At 39.3% G+C, this 19,492-nt stretch overlaps 2 protein-coding genes across 10 annotated transcripts in view; both read right to left on the bottom strand.

Annotated features, from left to right (window-relative positions):
- obscnb (obscurin, cytoskeletal calmodulin and titin-interacting RhoGEF b) overlaps window positions 1-19,492 on the bottom strand; it is a 55,390-nt gene that overhangs the window by 24,443 nt on the left and 11,455 nt on the right. For 5 of the 9 annotated variants that reach the window (XM_083890378.1, XM_083890380.1, XM_083890381.1 and 2 more), the window contains exons 16-42: window positions 19,193-19,459; window positions 18,296-18,565; window positions 17,942-18,208; window positions 17,496-17,762; window positions 17,253-17,365; window positions 17,019-17,172; window positions 16,781-16,942; window positions 16,561-16,665; window positions 15,573-15,839; window positions 14,721-14,990; window positions 14,351-14,617; window positions 13,542-13,808; window positions 13,107-13,373; window positions 12,736-13,005; window positions 12,391-12,660; window positions 11,987-12,253; window positions 10,460-10,726; window positions 9,978-10,244; window positions 9,497-9,763; window positions 9,015-9,281; window positions 8,576-8,842; window positions 8,105-8,371; window positions 7,636-7,902; window positions 6,433-6,507; window positions 5,956-6,033; window positions 5,490-5,585; window positions 3,487-3,561 (exon numbers count right to left, since the gene is read on the bottom strand). In XM_083890378.1, coding sequence (XP_083746504.1) covers window positions 3,487-3,561; window positions 5,490-5,585; window positions 5,956-6,033; window positions 6,433-6,507; window positions 7,636-7,902; window positions 8,105-8,371; window positions 8,576-8,842; window positions 9,015-9,281; window positions 9,497-9,763; window positions 9,978-10,244; window positions 10,460-10,726; window positions 11,987-12,253; window positions 12,391-12,660; window positions 12,736-13,005; window positions 13,107-13,373; window positions 13,542-13,808; window positions 14,351-14,617; window positions 14,721-14,990; window positions 15,573-15,839; window positions 16,561-16,665; window positions 16,781-16,942; window positions 17,019-17,172; window positions 17,253-17,365; window positions 17,496-17,762; window positions 17,942-18,208; window positions 18,296-18,565; window positions 19,193-19,459 — 5,943 coding nt within the window. The remainder of the gene's footprint in view (window positions 1-3,486; window positions 3,562-5,489; window positions 5,586-5,955; window positions 6,034-6,432; window positions 6,508-7,635; window positions 7,903-8,104; window positions 8,372-8,575; window positions 8,843-9,014; window positions 9,282-9,496; window positions 9,764-9,977; window positions 10,245-10,459; window positions 10,727-11,986; window positions 12,254-12,390; window positions 12,661-12,735; window positions 13,006-13,106; window positions 13,374-13,541; window positions 13,809-14,350; window positions 14,618-14,720; window positions 14,991-15,572; window positions 15,840-16,560; window positions 16,666-16,780; window positions 16,943-17,018; window positions 17,173-17,252; window positions 17,366-17,495; window positions 17,763-17,941; window positions 18,209-18,295; window positions 18,566-19,192; window positions 19,460-19,492) is intronic. The other 4 variants (XM_083890383.1, XM_083890379.1, XM_083890385.1 and 1 more) reach the window with 4 other exon arrangements.
- Window positions 675-3,476, bottom strand: LOC310927939 (obscurin-like). The gene is made up of 3 exons (XM_083890387.1): window positions 2,090-3,476; window positions 1,699-1,965; window positions 675-1,385 (listed from the first exon to the last, which is right to left on the bottom strand). The coding sequence occupies exons 1-3, from the start codon at window positions 2,205-2,207 to the stop codon at window positions 805-807; spliced, it is 966 nt and encodes a 321-aa protein (XP_083746513.1). The 5' UTR covers window positions 2,208-3,476; the 3' UTR covers window positions 675-804.

Here is a 19,492-nt window from a genome sequence, read left to right as displayed (position 1 = left end):
AAATAAAATGTGAAACTAATGGAGTTTCATCAGTGCGGAATATGAAAATGAAAGGGACATATATTGATCAGCATGACCAATATAACAAATACAAGGTTGTAAAATGTAAAGGAAATGTGATTACTTCAAATACAATGGAGAAAAGGATGAACACATATGTATACGTATGATGGGATGTGCTGAAAAGTACAAACATTGGATGAATAAGAAAGTAATGAACCAGTCAGAAAGTGAAAGAAATGCCTTTTGGAATCACAAGTATCTGAGTTTAGAGATACTTAATGGGAACCTTTAGAAAAGGTTCAGGGGAGTCTAACAAGTACAAAGCGAAAAATGGAGCAGAGCCCAGGTGTCCAAGTCTTTCTCTTACCTCTGACTGTTAGAGAAGCAGTAGACGTGTGGTTTTCCACTGTGAAAGTGACTGTTCCTGAGTCAGCTGTGGTGACACCTCTGAGTGTGAGGCTGTGTACTTGGCCGTCAGTCTTGATCAGGTTCATCTCATTATTCTGTAGTGGGACCCCCTGAAGTTTCCACTGGGCCGAAGGTGCCTCCTTGTGAGAAACCTGACACTCAAAGTGGACATCTTCACCCTCGAAGACAACGCAGCTCTCCAAGAATTTCAGAATGCTAATCTCGGCCTCTGGCAAATACATTTCAGAACGAATAGTTACACGGATGATGAGTTAAATAAGTGCTTGAAAAAGGTGATGGCATTGTGCAGATTGTGATCAAAGTGTGACTGAATATTTCTCCCAAGCTGTTATTTTGAGTAGTGCCAAGTGAAGAGAAACGGAGTAGGGTGAGTTACTTTTTGTGAAGAGAAACAAAGAAGATGCATATGATAAGATGAGATCGGTGATAAAGTTCAACATAAAAGTGCTCGTGCGAATAAGTGAACAATTGTTTTTGAAGGAGTGAATGGAAAACCAAGAACACAAAGAGGATGAGAAGTAATGCAGTGAAGAAAACGCCAAACAAGATCTTCAGATGAAGTTGATGCAGTTCACACACAAGTGTTGTGAGAGGACAATCACCAAGACAAAGTGAAGAACACGCACGCAAAACAGGACTCCAGAAAGTGTGCATGAAAAGGACAGTCATAACTAGACAAACCCTACCCCACACAGTGAGAACAGCTGACGTCCTCTGGCTGCCTGTATCACAGGAGTATTCTCCTGAGTCTGCACCCCGTAGTTTGTAGATGACAAGCTCCACTACTGTCCCTTCCTGTTTCAGGCGATACTTGCTGCTGGATTCCAGCACACTGTCACCAAGTCTCCAGACCACAATAGCCCCCGGTTTTGTGGTCTCACAGCAGAGACGAGCTATCTCCCCTGCCTGTCTTTCAAGGTTCTGCAGCAGGGTTTTAAAAAGGACGGGCTGGGCTGCAGAGGAGGGAATTTAAAAGAATGATAATGAGTCAAAAAGTAAATAGCAGAGGTGGAAGTGAGTCATACATATCCAAGACACTTAACGCTAACGTTGAGTCAAAGCCCATATTTAACTCATAAGTCAAGATAGCTTAAGCTCCAGTGTAAGTATCATATATTTTGATGAAGATTTAAAAGGTCAGGTCCTCTCTATTTAAATGTATGCATAAAGGAGGGGTGTCAAGTAATGAAGCAAACTATGGGCCAAATCCATCACATGAGCAACTCAAGTATCTCCACTGCAAACTCAAGTTTCAAAAATGCGTACCCTTCACAAACACTTGTGCAGTGCTTTCATGGTCACCAGTATCACATGTGTAACTCCCAGAATCCTCTGGGTCTGCATCATGGATTATTAGCATGGCAAGTTGTCCAGTCTGTCTAATTTCATACTTGGCACAAGGACAAAGACCAAGTTCTCCTTTCCTCCACTCCAAAAGAACACCAGATTTAGAAAGCTCACAGTGCAGGGTGACACTGTCCCCCTCATCTGCTGTTAGGCTTTCCAGCTCTTTTGTAAATGTGACTGGTGCAGCTAAAGGGTTAAAAGAAATGACCAGGTTTTTATAAACAGTGTAAGGTCAAGAGTGATGAAGAACAAATACAAATCAAAATGAGAGGACTGGATGAGATGACAACATAGTGTCGGTCAGTCCTACCAATTACTGCAAGAGAGGCTGAGCTTGTTGTGTCCTCTGAACAGCAGTAGTAGTCCCCTGCGTCTCCAGGTGTCAAGTTGTGGATCTGTAGCTCATAACTGAATCCTGTCTGACTCATCTGGTACTTTTCTCCAAAGCTCAGGACTCCACTTCCTTTCTTCCACTCAACAGTGAGTCCAGGTTTAGAAAGCTCACAGTGAAGAGCAACACTACTTCCCTCCTCAGCCTCCAGGCTCTCTAGCTCTCGAATGACTATGGCTGGAAGAACTGGAGATTGAAAACATTAGATAATGTGAGGCTGTTTCTGTTGTGACCAACATGATTTCAGACTGGGTAAATGTGTACTACAGTATAGATGTTGTGTAATACATATTACCTTACCAGAAATGGGTTTTTAAGTACAAACAAACAAACTAAATAAGAAATAAATAAATGTATGACTCCTTTAATATGTACAGACAAATCTATTCTTCTTAGGACCCTGCACTGAAAAGCCAAAACAAAGCTTTATCCCTAACCTTAACCATATACAGTTAATGCCTTGCCCCAGGGTTTGTCAATACTAGTTCTGGGAACACACTGCTCTGCATGTTCACCTGATTCAAAAGGTCAGCTCACTAGCAAGTACTGCAGAAGCCTGATAATGAGCAAGGAAACTTCTAAAACATCCAGAGCAGTGGTTCCCCAGGACAAACCTCACTACAATTCAAATAAATTAGCCCTAAACTTCACCAGTTCCTCAGAACTGACATTCTGCATAATTAAGACCAGGTTCTGGTCTCCACATGGACGACTGGTCCTGACAAGATCAGTGTTTATGCCAATAAAATCCAAATGAGGTAACAAATACACACGCATGCATGCACGCGCACACACACACACACGCACGCATGGACGCGCGCGCGCACACACGCACACACAGTACATACATAATCTTAACAACACTGATGCACATTCAAAAACCTCCCATTCCAAATGTCCACAATCCAGGCCGTCAAACCCAGCGCTTCAATATTCCTCTCTGGACAACAATCCATACCATAGCATAGCAGGCATTCACATGTGTATAATACTTTGGTACCCAGCTTTGTTGGCTATAGTTCTTTAAACAAACCAAAACCACTGAAATATAACAGATAATAACAGATAACAAATTAAATGCAACTTCCCAGCTCCTCTGCCAACAAGGACAAATGAATCAGACTTTTGACAAAGCCTTTACAAAATGCTATTTCACATCAAAATAGTTTGGGCATTTCATCTGATATCACAGCATGTGATTTGACAAAACCCCAGCAAAAACAGCAACAACAAAATAAAAACAGAACCTCATTTCTTCTTATAACAAACATGCTCTCTGAGCTTTTTTTTTTTTTTTTAATTTAACTGCCACATACCTTCAACCCTCTTTTTGGATTCCTGCTCCTCTGTTTGAAGTTTGACGGTCACTGCTGAATCTGTTGACATCTCCGCTGTAATTAAAGCAATTTATTTGCATATAATATTTATTTTAATTCACTGCAAAACTTCGACTAACACAACAACGCAGCAGATTAAAAGCACTGTGCCACAAATTGTACAACCACAAGGTCCACGACAAACATCTCCAGGGACTTGGATTTGAATTTGTCTGAAATTAGCAGTGACAGGTGTCAAAAATACTGACTTTAACAGGAAGATGATACTGATATTCATGCGATATGCAATGAAAACAGCAACAAAAAGCGCTATGGCCAAGAGTATTTCTCCAACAAGAAGCAACAGATGCACAGTGACCAAATAAATGTGTGAGAACATTTAGCAAATAGATTTTACCTAAAATATGTTGCTCATAGAGCAAACACCAATAAATCTCATCTTTCTGACATATTTGTCAATACTGTGGCTTATATTATTAAATTCAACTTAATATGTAGGAGCTACTGGCATTTTGTTGTTGGTTGGTAAAAGTATTTTGGTTGGTTGGATATTTGATATTTGTAGATTATTATTTTATCTAATATTTAACTAGTTAAAATAATTAGATTTGATGGACTGGTGAACTGTCCAGGGTGTACCCCAGCTATCGCCCTATGTCAGCTGAGATTGGCACAGAAACCCCCGCGACCCTCCGGTAGAGGATAAAGCGGTATAAATTGGATGGATGGAATTCAATTTTATTATCAGTTTTTATTAGTATGCTCTTTAGATATATTTGTTCATTAAATTGCTTTGTTTAGAATGTTTGAGTTGATTGACAAACAGCCACCACATGATCATTAAATCCTGCTGAAATGTATCTGTATTATTGCTATATACTAAGCCTTTATAAACATATATTAACCACAATATATCAATGACACTTCCACCAAATGGCAAGTAAAAAACCAGCCAACTGCAGCACAATGACAAATAGCAGCTTTAGCAAAATACTATAACCAATAGAAAAATAAGTATTATACCATCTTTCCCTATTCATATTGTGACATTATGTAAATCTAACCTTAAAATATCTTTACTTGACATTATTTCAGTCTATTTTTAACTGCTTGCACCAACACAAATGAGCTCAAGCCAAACAAACAGTATGTCAAGCGTAATACACCCAAGACAACAGAACAAGACCAGAACAACAAAAAATATAAGCAGTGGTGACAGGAAATGATGCAAGAAGCAAATAAGTCCAAACCCTTGTGTACCTTCAAATGTCCCTGTGGCCCACTGCTTCACAGTATCTTGTTTCACAGATACTGTGAAGCAGTCTTCTTAGCTGTGATAAGACACAACATTAATCTCACCATCTTAATATTGTGAGTCCAATAACCTGAAGACAACCTCCAACAAGAGCTAATAAAGCACACACAGTCAAACGTAACCCATTAAACTCACTTCAGTGTTGCCTTTGTGCAACTATGTGACAAAAATTATGCTGGTGTTCTCACTGGAAGTGTCACTGGGAGTTTAAGCCATATCTCGAAACAAAATGTCAAAATCAATAAAGCTACAAGCGAAAACAATTACAGGCCCCTCCACTATTCTCTCAGAGATCATTATCGACAAGTGAGACACAAACTAACGGAGTTCTGCCATTAACATACACCATAAATATGCCTATATACAGCCTTGCAGCAAAGCATTAAATCAACTAAAAGCACACATACACAAAAAGACAGAACAGAACAGCAACATATAAGAGCTCATATAAACATAAATTTCTCTGTCTTCATAGGTTTGAAACATTCTAGAGGCAAAACAACAAGCTGCACATACTATAAATCCAAATTCAACTGCCGGCTGCCTCTATATTTTACACTTCTGTGGCTTTTAAGCAGGAAATTATATCCGAAATAAAACCACCACACCTCCATTATTATACGATGCCACAGTGTCCAACAAAAGCCATGCGTATGTGTTTAATTACCTTCACCTCCCACTTTCAGCTCCTGTGAATCTCTGTAACTCTCCTGTAGGAGGAGCTGGTGTTGAGGAGTCTGTCCAGTAGTTTGCAGAGTCACTGCTATTAAATTGAACACAATATTGTTAAATGTGACAATCCAGTCTAACAATTAATGGGTTCTCTGAGGTTTGAAAAGCAACTGATAGGAACAAAGATATCTCTCTTTACCAATAAGACAGTCACCCAGAGACCAAGAGCCACTCTTACATTTACCAGCAGTAAGATGATATAGTGCAGTTATGTTATACAAATAGCAGTAGAGTAAAACCATTATATGCCTCAAATCAATCCCTTAAACAAACAGGACACAATTAAAGCCAACAAGCCAATGTTTCCCTTTCTCTTTGGCTTTATATTGCACTCACTGAGGAATTGCAAATACAGATGGCCTAAACAAAAAAAGCAAGGCTGACAGTTATCCGAATATTACCTTCTACTGCTTCATGTATTTCCTTCATGGAGGTGTGCTTCTCTTTAGCAGCTATGGTTGAAGAGTCAATGGTCTTGGCTGAAAGTATGACATGGACATAGACATCAAGTAAACAAGTGACCATCAACATTTAAATTAATAGACGATCAATTTCTTCAAAACATACCAGTATAAACTAAAATTCGAAAAATGCCACGCACAAATAAATTATGCACAAAGCCAACCACATTCTCAAACTAACATGCTACTGGCAACGACATTTTGAAGTCAGTGCCATTATCACACAGAAGCAACCTTTGACGCCACTGAAGCAAACAACTTCTGATAACATCCTGTAAACACAACTTAATACCACAGGAAGACTTTCATCTCATAGGGTACAAGCATCAACATACAGGAAAGCTACACATGACAACACAAAGGCCATTATCAAGATGGACAGAGCACATAAGGCATGTTGCCATCTTTTTTTCATACCTCCCATTGTTTCCTTGGTCTCCTGCCTTATCGTTTCCAGTTTAGCAGGTGAAAGAGGAGCTGACAGCTTCGCAGCTATGAGAGAACAATCTGAATTCAGAATGCTGCAACATGCTCAGTCGTGTACTGCAGTCCCCAACTTTTTATATCAAGGCCCACTATTTAAGCATGACAAACAATCTCCCCAACGACAGCAAAATTGTTATCATATCATCAATATTTTTACTGCCATTCTGTACCATCATCATATTACTTTAAATAGGTAAACCTAACATTTTAAGAGATATACTATTATGGACAAAAGTATTCAGACACCTGATCATTACACAAATACAGATATACACAGATAAGGGGCCTAGCCCAAAGCCTGAAGGAAACACTTGAATTCAAATACTTAACAGTGGCCAAATAATTTTGTCCATATAGTATATACATTTAATAAATAATTCACAACTACATTATAAAACTCTTGAGTAAAAAGGCTGGTAAACATACCTACAAATGTATTTAGCAAACCAAAATAAATCTCCCACAACCTATTAAGGGTACTGACCCAGTCTCTGGCAATGAGTGATCTATAGTACTTTACAATAATGTCTAAAATCTAAATATTGCCTCAGCAATCAGCAGATAGAACAAGCTGATAGCTACAGCACAAAATATCGTCTTGTCTGATTATGAAGACAAAATGTTTTATAGACCAGCAAACACACATTAATCATCCACACCACTATATATATATATATAAAAAAGGAATTCATAACAAAAGACACAAAAAAAACTAGCAGCAAGGCAAAGGAACTACGTCACGTGGAAAGGACTAAATAGGTATTATAACCAGTTTTTGGCTACATCCAACACTGAACGCAAAGCAATAAAAATATTCCAAAATTCAAACTGCAGCGAAGTGATACAATGTGTAGGAAGCAGTCTGATGTTACATCTACCAAGAAAGTTGACTTTGGATCAATCAGCAAATAGAAACACTAAACAAATTTTCAATACAAGTGCCAAAAGACCATCAAATATTAGTTCCTATCAATTTAACATCAATGCAGTTCAATCTAAATATTAGATAACACTGTAGTGACTAAGGTGGAAATATGTATGTAACAACAACACAAAATGAGAAAAGCTAGATGTCAAACATTATAAAGACACATCTTAACATAATGTAGAGGTTCAAATCACTAATCCTCGTACCCTTGATCTTGAGGCTGGCTGTGGTCTTCTGGTCTCCACACACACAGCTATAGTCTCCGCTGTCTTCTGGCAACACTTTGTTGATGATGAGTTCATTCACAGAGGCTTTCTGCATCATCTGGTACTTTTCTCCAGATTTTAGCACCTGTGCTCCCTTCTTCCATTCCACTGGGACTCCAGCTTTAGTGAGCTCACAGGACAGAGTGACAGTGGTTTCCTCCTCTGCTTCTTGGCTCTCCAACTTCTGTTTGAAGGACACTGGTTGGGCTGAGCATTATTAGTTGGTTAGCATCAGCGGCATGCCGTAACATACAAAAAAACAAAGTGGTCAAACACAAAAAAGAAGATAAACATTAATAACTTACAATACATACCACATAAACTCCAAAACAAACATGTCTGACTGTGTGTGAATATAAAGTGGTTCTGTAAAAGGTTTCAAGAACCAATTCTTTAAAAAGGTTCCTACCCTTTACATTGAGGCTGGCTACGGTCTTTTGATCACCACACACACAGCTGTAGTCTCCACTGTCTTCTGGTAACACCTTGTTGATGATGAGTTCATTCACATATGCTCTCTGTCTCATCTGGCACTTTTCTCCGGACTTCAGTAACTGTGATCCCTTCTTCCACTCCACTGACACTCCATCTTTAGAGAGCTCACAGCGAAGAGTAACGCTGGTTCCCTCCTCTGCTTCCTGGCTCTTCAACTTCTGTTTGAAGGTCACTGGTTGGGCTGAGTGTTTATTAGTTGAGTAGTGGTCAGTGGCATTCTATTATATACATTTTGAATGTGTAACACAAAAAATCCAGTCAAGTAAGCTGCAATTCACAATATCATGTAGACTCCACAGAAACTCTGTCTTAATATGTAAAATTGCAAATGTAGTCTTTCAAAAAAATAAAAAAAAAAAACTTTTGAAAAAAATTATCTTCTTACCCTTTACGTTGAGGCTGGCTACAGTCTTTTGATCACCACACACACAACTGTAGTCTCCACTGTCTTCTGGTACTACTTTAATGATGAGAAGTTCATTCACAGAGGCTTTCTGCTTCATCAGGTACTTTTCATCAGACTTCAGGACCTGTGATCCCTTCTTCCACTCCACTTGGACTCCAGCTTTGGAGAGCTCACAGCTCAGAGTAATGTTGGCTCCCTCCTCTGCTTCCTGGCTCTCCAACTTCTTTTTGAAGATTACTGGTTGGGCTAAGTGTGTATTCATTGGTTAGTGGTCAGTGTTGTAATGTAAAGCAAATAAACAGAACACAAACACTGACGTGGTAAATTTCAGAATGCCATGTTGACTCCACAATTAATGTGTCAGTTTAAACATTGCATAAGGTTTTGAAAAACATCCAACTCTTTAATATCATCCTACCCTTGATCTTGAGGCTGGCTGTGGTGTTCTGGTCTCCACACACACAGCTGTAGTCTCCGCTGTCTTCTGGTAACACCTTGTTGATGATGAGTTCATTCACAGATGCTCTCTGCATCATCTGGCACTTTTCTCCAGACTTCAGGAGTTGTGCTTCCTTCTTCCACTCCACTGGGACTCCAGCTTTCGTGAGTTCACATCTCAGAGTAACACTGGTTCCCTCCTCTGCTTCCTGGCTCTCCAACTTCTTTTTGAACGTCACTGGTTGGGCTGAGTGTTGTTAATTGGTTAGCATTAGCAGCATGTCATGGCATAAATATATTGCTATGGAAATGTTCCAAACCAAGTGCAAAATACAATAGAGTAACACTGACAATTTGCAAGCAATGAAGTCACATATACTCCAGTGTCTAAATGTGTGCATAGAAATCAGTGATCTTGCAAAATTGTGACACAAAAAGGGGATTTGAAAATCTTCCTCATACCCTTGACCTTCAGATTGGCTGTGGTCTTCTGGTCTCCACATACACAGCTGTAGTCTCCACTGTCTTCTGGCAACACCTTGTTGATGAGAAGTTCATTCACAGAGGCTTTCTGGTTCATCTGGTACTTTTCTCCAGACTTCAGAACCTGTGATCCCTTCTTCCACTCCACTTGGACTCCAGCTTTGGAGAGCTCACAGCTCAGAGAAATGTTGGCTCCCTCCTCTGCTTCCTGTCTCTCCAACTTCTTTTTGAAGATCACTGGTTGGGCTGAGTGTTTATTCATTGGTTAGTGATCAGTGTTGTGCTATCACACATTATTCAAAAAAAAAAATAAAAATAAAATAAAAGTAACGCAAAAAAAAAAACACAAACACTGACGTGGTAAATTTCAGAATGCCATGTTGACTGTACAATTAATGTGTCAGTGTAAACCTGTTGCATAGTGTCTTGAAAAAAATCCAACTCTTTTAGATTATCCTACCCTTGATCTTGAGGCTGGCTGTGGTCTTCTGGTCTCCACACATACAGCTGTAGTCTCCACTGTCTTCTGGCAACACCTTGTTGATGAGAAGTTCATTCACAGATGCCTTCTGCTCCATCTGGTACTTTTCTCCAGACTTCAGGACCTGTGATCCCTTCTTCCACTCCACTTGGACTCCAGCTTTGGAGAGCTCACAGCTCAGAGAAATGTTGGCTCCCTCCTCTGCTTCCTGTCTCTCCAACTTCTTTTTGAAGATTACTGGTTGGGCTGAGTGTTGTTAATTGATTAGCATTAGCAGCATGTCATGGCATAAATACATGAATATGGAAATGGTACAAGAACAAGCAAGAAACAATAGACAAACACTGAAAATGTGCAAGCCATGATGTAACACAGACTCAGAGGAGTGTAAATGTGTACATAGAAAACAGGATCTTATAAAATTGTGACACAAAGAGGGTATCTGAAAATCTTCCTCATACCCTTGACCTTGAGGCTGGCTGTGGTCTTCTGGTCTCCACAGACACAGCTGTAGTCTCCACCGTCTTCTGGTAACACCTTGTTGATGAGAAGTTTATTCACAGATGCCTTCTGCTCCATCTGGTACTTTTCTCCAGACTTCAGGACCTGTGATCCCTTCTTCCACTCTACTGGGACTCCATCTTTGGAGAGCTCACAGCTCAAAGTAACACTGGCTTCCTCCTCTGCTTCTTGGTTCTTCAGGCTTTGTGTGAAAGTCGGCGGCAATGCTGTACAACCAAGTGTTCATTAAACTTTAATTAGGACAAATGGAACTCTTTTAACAAATGGAACATAAACAACTGTTTTAGTATAAAACTGACCAACACCTTGCAGTAAATTTATTTCAGGAATCCATACCAGTGACTTTAACAGTAGCAAATGTTTTCTGGTCCCCACACATACAAGAGTACCACTACTACTCCACCACTGTCAACCTTCAAAACCTTAATCTTAAATTCCAAAGACGTTTTATTCTGCTTCATCTCAAATTTCTCCCCAGATTTGAGAATATCAGATCCTTTCCTCCACTGAATATTGGCTGTGGGCTTTGATAATTTGCCACGAAGCGTGACTGTCCCCCCTTCTTTTGTGTCCTGATTCTTGAGTTTTTGTTTAAAACTGGCAGGCAGAAAATCAACATCCACTTGATTATGTAAAAAGGGTGTATGTAGTTGGACTGCGATGGTAGATAGAAAGATAGATAGATTTGCTGCAAAGCGGATGAGTGATGACGGATGAATGATGATGATGATAGCTCCTGTCGCAGAAAGTTGGCCCTCAGAACCCAAACATTATGTGAGGTAGACTTGTGTTTTTTTGATGAAAAAACATGGTCATTTCAATACTTCAGGATAAAATCCAAATTCAAACTGCACAGAACACTACAAACATAATTCCTTCATGGCAGGTGTAGTATTTGCATAATCAGACAATACATTTGGGAACATGTCGCTTGGAAATATTTGTAAATGCTAATGGATGCCATTTTTAATTTGAGAATGTGCAAATAGTCTCTCAGTCACAATAATCCCAGGACTGAAATGGTGTCAACACACGACCAAAGATCTTTTGGCAATACACTCACAAAGCAAGATACTGAGAACCATATTCAATGGGGAAACACAAAAGCATTTTTAACAAATGTGCACTGTAGATTTGTAATAGTCTCCTTCAACTGTAAGGTTAACTTTCAGCAATAAATCAAAATAAAAACAAAGCTTTGAGCCAAGTCAGTATTGCATTCACTTATTTTTGCATAATCAAACTTTAACAGGTACAAAATAAAACCTGTCTTTGATAGCCAAGATGACACAAAAACATGTAAAATAGAATAACAGTGGACTTCATACATCCCCATATCCACATGGTAAATGTATGAACATGAATTGTATTCTATTAAATTGAATGGAAAAGGGCACCTTTAACGGTAATTATTTTTTCCACACTAAATCCTGATTAAATTTTTATTAACAGTAATTAATCCTTACCTTTGACCGTCACCTTTGCCATGCTCTTTGCAGTGACCACATCACATGTGTAGATATCAGTGTCTTCCTCCTCCAAGTGTCTGATGGTGAGCTTTAGGGCCCCGTCTTTCTGGGACATCTCATATCGCCCTCCGGACTTGAGCTCTGTGTGACCTTTAAGCCATATCACTGTGGACGGGATTTGAGCCGTTTCACACTGCAAAGTCACGGAACTTTTCTCATCTGCCTGGCTGTCCTTTAGTGGTTTAATGAATTTATGGATTGGATCTGCAAAAAGGGGTTAAAATTTTTTAGATATGAATATAAATGATGTCTTTTGACAACAATCTTGATCCGTGTTGTTATAGTCTCTTTGCACATACAGTCAAAGATGAAAACTGAAATAATAGCAATTGAAGTCTTACCTTTAACTTCCAGTTGGGCTTTGGTTGTCGCACCTCCAACAACTTCACAGATGTACTCTCCACAGTCTTGAGCAGAGACAACATTAATGGTGAGCTTCATGACCTTATCTTCTTGGCTGATGTCATACTTCTGGCTCTTTTTGATGGCGTTGCCTTCCTTTGCCCACCTTACAGTGTAACTAGCCTGTGTTACCTCACAGGTAAATACAGCGTCTTCTCCTTGAACAGCACTAACATTTTGTAGTCCTTTGGACACTGATGAAGCTCTACCTGCCATGAGGGAATAATGCATTTAATATCAATATACAAATCCTTCAAAACCATAGAAATTGACATACAGCTTACCTTCCACTGTTAATGTGGTTTTAGAGCTCAAGTCTTTAATACTGAAGACCACCTCACCGGCATCGGAAGGGGTGACATCCTTAATTGTTAGCATGTACTTGCGGCCTTTGCTGGTGACTTTGTAACGACCTCCATTTGAAATGGATTGGCCATTAAGAGTCCAGGAGCACTCGTCAGTGTTCTCACGAGATAATATGCACTCAAAGCTGCATGTCTCTCCCTCATTCACCTCAGCTGGCTTCAGCCACTTGGTGATTCCAATACCTATCTCTACATTTGAGACAGAGAACATCAAGTGGTGAAGATGCCAAATAAAACCACGTGTTCAAGATAAAGCTGAAGAATTGTTTATCTCAAACAATGGCACCAACCTCTTACAGTGACCTTTGCTTTAGAAACCTCAGTTCCCAGATCACAAGTATACTCCCCAGCGTCGTCTTTGGTGACGTCCTTGATGATCAGTCCCAAAGACTTTCCTGTGTGAAGGAGCTCATACTTTGGCCCCGCATTCAAGACCTTACCCTCTTTCCTCCATGTGGGAGAAACTCTGGGCTTGGACGCCTCACACGCCAGAGTTATCATGCCTTTCTCCTCACCAATGACATCGTCTAGAGACTTGAGGAAGACAGCACGCTTCTCTGTGGGGGAATTGAGAGCATGGATTATGAGTGTACCATGTTTTCAACTTTTAAGGTAGAGTCCCAGGAATCAGATCACTTTTGACAATTAACTGATTATATAAATCGTAATTCTGTCACAGAGAAAAACAAGATTTCTTTGTCAACATAGTTAGTAAACGTTCTTACCTTTAACCTTGAGTGTCACAGACTCTTTAACCTTGCGTACTTTAAAAGTGATAGTGCCCCCATCCTGTGGTGCCAAGTTCTTCAGCATGAGCTTATGAACCTTCCCCTCATGAGTGATGGTGTTGACTTCATTGGTGAAGAGCACCTTATCCTTCAGGAGCCACTGTGCCTCCTCATCTGCATAGTTAATCTCACACACGAACACTGCATCGTTGTCTTCATCAACCTCTGTGTCTGCCAAATGCTTGGTGATTTTAATTTCACGCACTGCAAGGAAGAAATATAGATTCAATTCAGGAGTCGTTAGTGTTCAAAAACAAAAACTAATTATTTATATAGTGTTTTAATGACAACATATGCTGTTGTACTTTGTGTGGTTGTTACAATCGGTCTTGCTTCTTAAATTATTTATTTTTTACACTTTATTGTAATGTCTTATATTTTTTTTATTTTAATAGTTTTCTTCCTCTTGCAAAACTTTTTTATTTTATTTTGTTTTTCACAAATATTTAGTTTTTATCTCCTTTCTATTTCTTATCTTTTAAGTTGTTAAGTGCCTGAAACAGTGCTTCTGTTTGGGGATAAATAAAATACACCTACTCACCTATATTTATATATTTATATTAAATATGTGGCGTCCATGGTTGTTTATTTTCGTGCATATATTCATTTTCCTGAGTATCTCTGTGTTTTGATACCTATGACTGATGATCACATATGTTTAGTTTATTTTTGGGTGTTTTGTGGGCTACCTTGTCTTTGAGTCCCTGATGAGCTATAAAGCCTGTATTCAAAGGTGTATGCTGTACCTTCAACAGTAAGTTTGCCTTTGGTCTCTGCAGGTCCAGACAGACAGCGGTATTCTCCACTGTCTTCCTCTGTTAGGTTTTGAATGGTGAGTTGAGCCCTTGTACCGTCTTGTTTCATGTTATACTTGTCTGATGCTGACAGAGGTACCTGGCCTTTAAACCATGTAACCTCTTTTGGAGATGCAGAAAACTTGCAGCTAAACAGGGCAGCACTTTTCTCCTTTGCTTTCACGTCCTTGATGGGCTCTGCAATCTCAAGTGGGCGCTCTGATTTCCAGAAAAAGTATGTGATCAAGAATTTTGAATGTTAGATTTCAGTAGTTCTGCGGTGTATAAATGATTAAAACCATAGAGGATTGATCACATGTACCTTTTACTGTGAGTTGGGCAAGAGATTTGCTCTTTCCAGCTGTAAACTGCACAGGTCCCGTCATTGATGCTTTGGTCTTTTTGAAAGTGAGACGGTGCATCATACCCTCTTTCTCCATTTCTGCATCGGCACTCTCCTGCACAGCGACTCCGTTCAGAGTCCACAAAGGAGGTTTCACCAGTTCCACAGTGATCTCAACTTCAAAAACAGCTGCAAAGGGTTCTGTCACTTCTACTGAACTAAGCTCCCGCACAATGCTGATGGACTGCTCTGGGGGGGTCAAAGGGAAAAATGATTGAGTTAAAATCCAATTAATTCTTTCATACAATAACAGTATTGTTGATTTGTAGTAAAGGACTATACCAATTTATTTAGTACTAGACCTAAATAAAGTGCAAATTCCCTGTGTTGTAGAACTGTCAAATACACTGTTCAATACTATCATTTGTTAGTAAATTGTTATGTTAATTTCAATTTTAGTACATGAGATTTTTAAAACATTATGGACAGGGTTTCCTCCTCTGTGGCTGTGGTTTCTCCCTTTTTTTCCTGTAGAAGGGTTTTAGTGTATTCCTCACTCAATGTGAGGGTCTAAGAATAGAGGGTGTCACTTGATGTGAAGCCCTTTGAGGCAAACTGTATGTATTTGTGATGTTGGGCTATACAGATAAAATGGACCTTAGTATGATACTAACAATTTTCAACAGATTCACAGATACCTCATTAGTCTGATAGCCTGTTTTGTGTAAATTCTGTATGTATATGTATTTACAAAGTCATACACAAAAATGCCCTACAAATAATAAATCTCACACAAAGTTTACAATTAACGATGCCATTTCATCATGTTACCTTCTACAAGAAGTTTACAGGATGTTTTGTCATCAGTGGCATCACAGGTATATGTGTCTTCATCCCCGTTGTCCACATCGTTGATGGTGAGTTTTCGGTAGACATCCTCACTTTTGATCTCGTACTTCTTGCTGGGTTTGATTTCCGTCTTGTTCTTGTACCACTTCACCTTTGCACTGGCACGTGACACTTGGCATTCAAGATGACCCCGATGCTTATACATCGCTATCTTATCCCTGAGTTTCTTCACAAAGGTGACAGGCAGCTCTATGGTAACAATAACACCAGATCAATGAAAACATTTGTATATGCAATGGAAACGATAACTGCTTCAGATGCTGAAGCCTTGCCTTAGGGCACTATAACACAGGCAATGTGCGTACTTGAATTATGCCAGAGCAAATGAGCCTGAAATGTAATGGCATATTAATGCTTTTGAAGCATCATCACTTCCAACAATTTTTGCAGAAGCCTAAACAGATTACATTACATAGGAATGACTTTGTGGCAGTCATAGTAGTATATATATCAGTTGCTGGTTGACTGCTTTGTGGACTTTTTTTTTTTTATTATTATTTTTCTGTCAGTTCTCTGACCAATCATTTCATAAACCATCACACAGATTCTTTGATGAGTCAAGAAAAATAGCTTGATGACAAAACTTCAGATAGTAAGATAACAAAATAGATATGTTTGCTTTGTTTGGCCTCAATGAAGCTGAATAGAACTAATGGAGATCAGTTTAGAAATAATTTTCAGGATTTTAACAATATCTGACTTGGTTATAGCATCTTATTAAACGTATAAGAAAGTTTCAGACACATTCACATGTGCAAGATAATTTTTTTGCAATTTTCTGACAGCCTTTATCAAAATCAATATATTATATTTGCAACCACATCTGACAATTATATACAATGTATCTATAACAATATATACAGTATTTATTGTTAAGTGATTTCAGTGTATCATACATTTATTTGTTTACCTTTAACTTTGAGTTTTGCTGTTGAAGAGGCCTTATCAGCTGTGAATTTAATATCGCCCATGTCCTCTGGGGACACAGACTTGAACAGCAGTACATAGGTTCTGCCTGGTAAAAGACACACATCAGCTTACATTTACAAAATGATTATGCTTTTTAACCATAATCATGATTCAGACTCATTATTCAACACTGAATGAAAGCAAAGGTAGGTTTTCCTTACCCTCTTGTCTCATCTTAATGTTGTCACTGACTTTGAGTTTAGTACTTCCTTTGTACCACTGGCAGTCCACTTCATCATGTGAGATTTCACAGACGAATGCAGTACTCTCCTTCTCCATCACCTCCACATTCTCCAGTTTCTTAATTATCTTGATTTCTCTGGCTGTGGGGAAATGTATGATATACATTGTTATACTGCTCCTGAGACAAAAGGGCCTTCTTACAGGAGTAGAGGTTACCATTAACGGTGAGCTTGGCCGAGGTGTTGTCATCAGTGGTGCGACAGATGTAAGTGCCTGCATCTTCAGGGGAGCATTTGTTGATGACCAAAGTGCACTTTCGGCCCAAGGTGTGGATGCTAATGCTTTTCCCTGGTTTCAGTTCCACGTCACCCTGAGGGAAAGATATTTCATTTACAGATTTTGCTCTTGTTACTGCTTTAGTAATGCAAATTTTAATCAATAACCTCTTACCTTGAACCATTTAACATCTGCATTTGTTCTGGACACTTCACATTCAAATGTAACCTTCTCTTTCTCAGGAACACTGATATCCATAATGGGCTTGGAGATCATGGCAGGTGGCTCTGTAAAATCAACAACCATTGGACTCTAAAATGATGTGACTCTTGCGGTGACATCGATACCTTGAAGGCTGGTGAGCAAAATATTTTACCCACAAAGGATCAGACGAAATAACAGAAAGTTGCCACTTACCTGTGACAATCAGTTTGCCAGATGTATGGATACCATCTGCTTGAAAGGCAATCATTCCCGCATCTCCTCTCTTGAGATTGGACAATGTGAGTGCATGCTTCTTTCCCAGAGCTGTGATTCTGCAGTTCGCCCCTGACTTTAATCTGGCCCCGTCTCTTGTCCAGGAGCCTTCAACATCAGCCTGGCTGAGTTCTACTTCAAGTGTTACTGTCTCCGTCTCATGTGCCTTTGTTTCTTTAAGGCCCTTTACCACCTGGATCTTCTTCACTAAAGGGAGGAGGAAGAAATATTGGCACGTAAACATAAAGGCAAGATTTTCCAGCTAGTTATTTAATAATGTGCATCCAAACACACACATCAGTGGAGAGTGGCAATCTCTTTGTGATTTTGTGTGCTTAATTAAAGTTTTATAATATCTATGACATATGAATGTGGTCAGCTCTTACATTCTACACTGAGTTTGGCCTGGGTCTTGTCATCCAAAGTTTCACAGGAGTAGATACCACGGTCAGCATAAGTCACACTCTTGAAGACCAGAACCTGTTTGCCTCCATCCACCCGAATCTCCAGGTTTCCAGCAGGCTGCAGCACCACGCTGTTCTTCATCCACCTCACTTCATCTGACACCTTACTGAGCTCCACCTCCAGCTTCACTTCACTCTGCTCCTCCACTGTCAGGTTTTCCAGCTTTTTCTTAAATGTAACAGGCTCATCTAATCAAGAAAAGTTTCAATTAGTGAGGATAATCTATTATTTTGCATATTTACATTAGTAGTTTAATTATAAATTCACATTCTTACGTTGGACTTGTAAAGTAGCTTTACAGCTTTTGCCTTCTGCATCAATGCTAATCTCTCCAGCATCTTTCTGGGTGACAGACATGATGGTGAGTGAGTAAGTGTTGCCACCATGCTCAAGCTTATACTTGGGTCCAGCAGTGATGGGTATATTGTTGTGGAACCATTTCACGCTGAGATCTGCTGGGGTGACTGAGCACTTGAAAATGGCTTGTTTTCCTTCCACTGCAGCCACATTGCTGAGTTTGGTGGTCAGTCTTACAACTCTGGGTGCTGAAAAGAATGAAAAGCCAGTTTTCCATTAACATTTTTTTATAAAAAATCAGTAAAAGAAGAAGAGTTTGTTCGCTGAGATAAGCAATAGGTGGTGCAAAGCAGGGCACTAGAGAAGAAGGATATGAAGGCAAATGTATGTTAAGACTACACAGGTAAAAAGTGTGATCAAAAAGGTGTTTGTTGCTGCTTTCTCCTTATTACTGTAGTAATAATGCCACTTGCACTATTGTAAGGAATGCCATGGTTTCCTCATCAGTCCACACATTTGTCCTCTCTTACTCTGTTTCCACACATTTTCAGTGCAGAGCTAGATTGATGTTTGACATGATTTCTAAACTTAATTCTTAATTTGCTGAATCAGTTTCCACTTAATTCACTTATACCGTTATTTGATATGACAACTTTATTCACCTCCCTCAATTGTAAAAACATTTATGTATTATTTCAAGATTTTTTCAAAATATCATTCAGGCATCTTTAAATGCAAATTAAAAGTGTGCATTAAAAACAGTCTGATCAAAATCCATTGATAGACATTAAACTAAGAAAGCTAATGTGAAATGTAAAGTTTTAACAGTAAATCTAATAATTCTGGTGTTCCCCAATAGATTCTGAAAGAATTACCTTTTGAGGAGATTTTGGCAGAAGTCTTGTCATTTCGACATTCACAGCTGTATTCTCCTTCATCCTCCTTAGACATGGCAGTCACAGTGAGGACTCGCTTGGCACCATCAGTCCTGACACAGTACCTGCCTCCAGGTTTAATTTCATGACCATCATGGTGCCAGACAACATCCCCTGAGGCTTGATTTAGTTCACACATCAGGCTGAGTGTGCCCCCCAACTCCACTTCAACAGATTTCAAGGGGACAACAAACTTCAAAGCTGAATCTGAAAGGACAAGTGGGAGGTTAGATATCAAAC

The sequence above is a fragment of the Microchirus variegatus genome (genome assembly GCF_963457635.1).
Source record: "Microchirus variegatus genome assembly, chromosome: 5".
NCBI classification, from domain to species: Eukaryota; Metazoa; Chordata; class Actinopteri; order Pleuronectiformes; family Soleidae; genus Microchirus; species Microchirus variegatus.
This window is presented reverse-complemented; position numbering and strand designations above follow the sequence as displayed.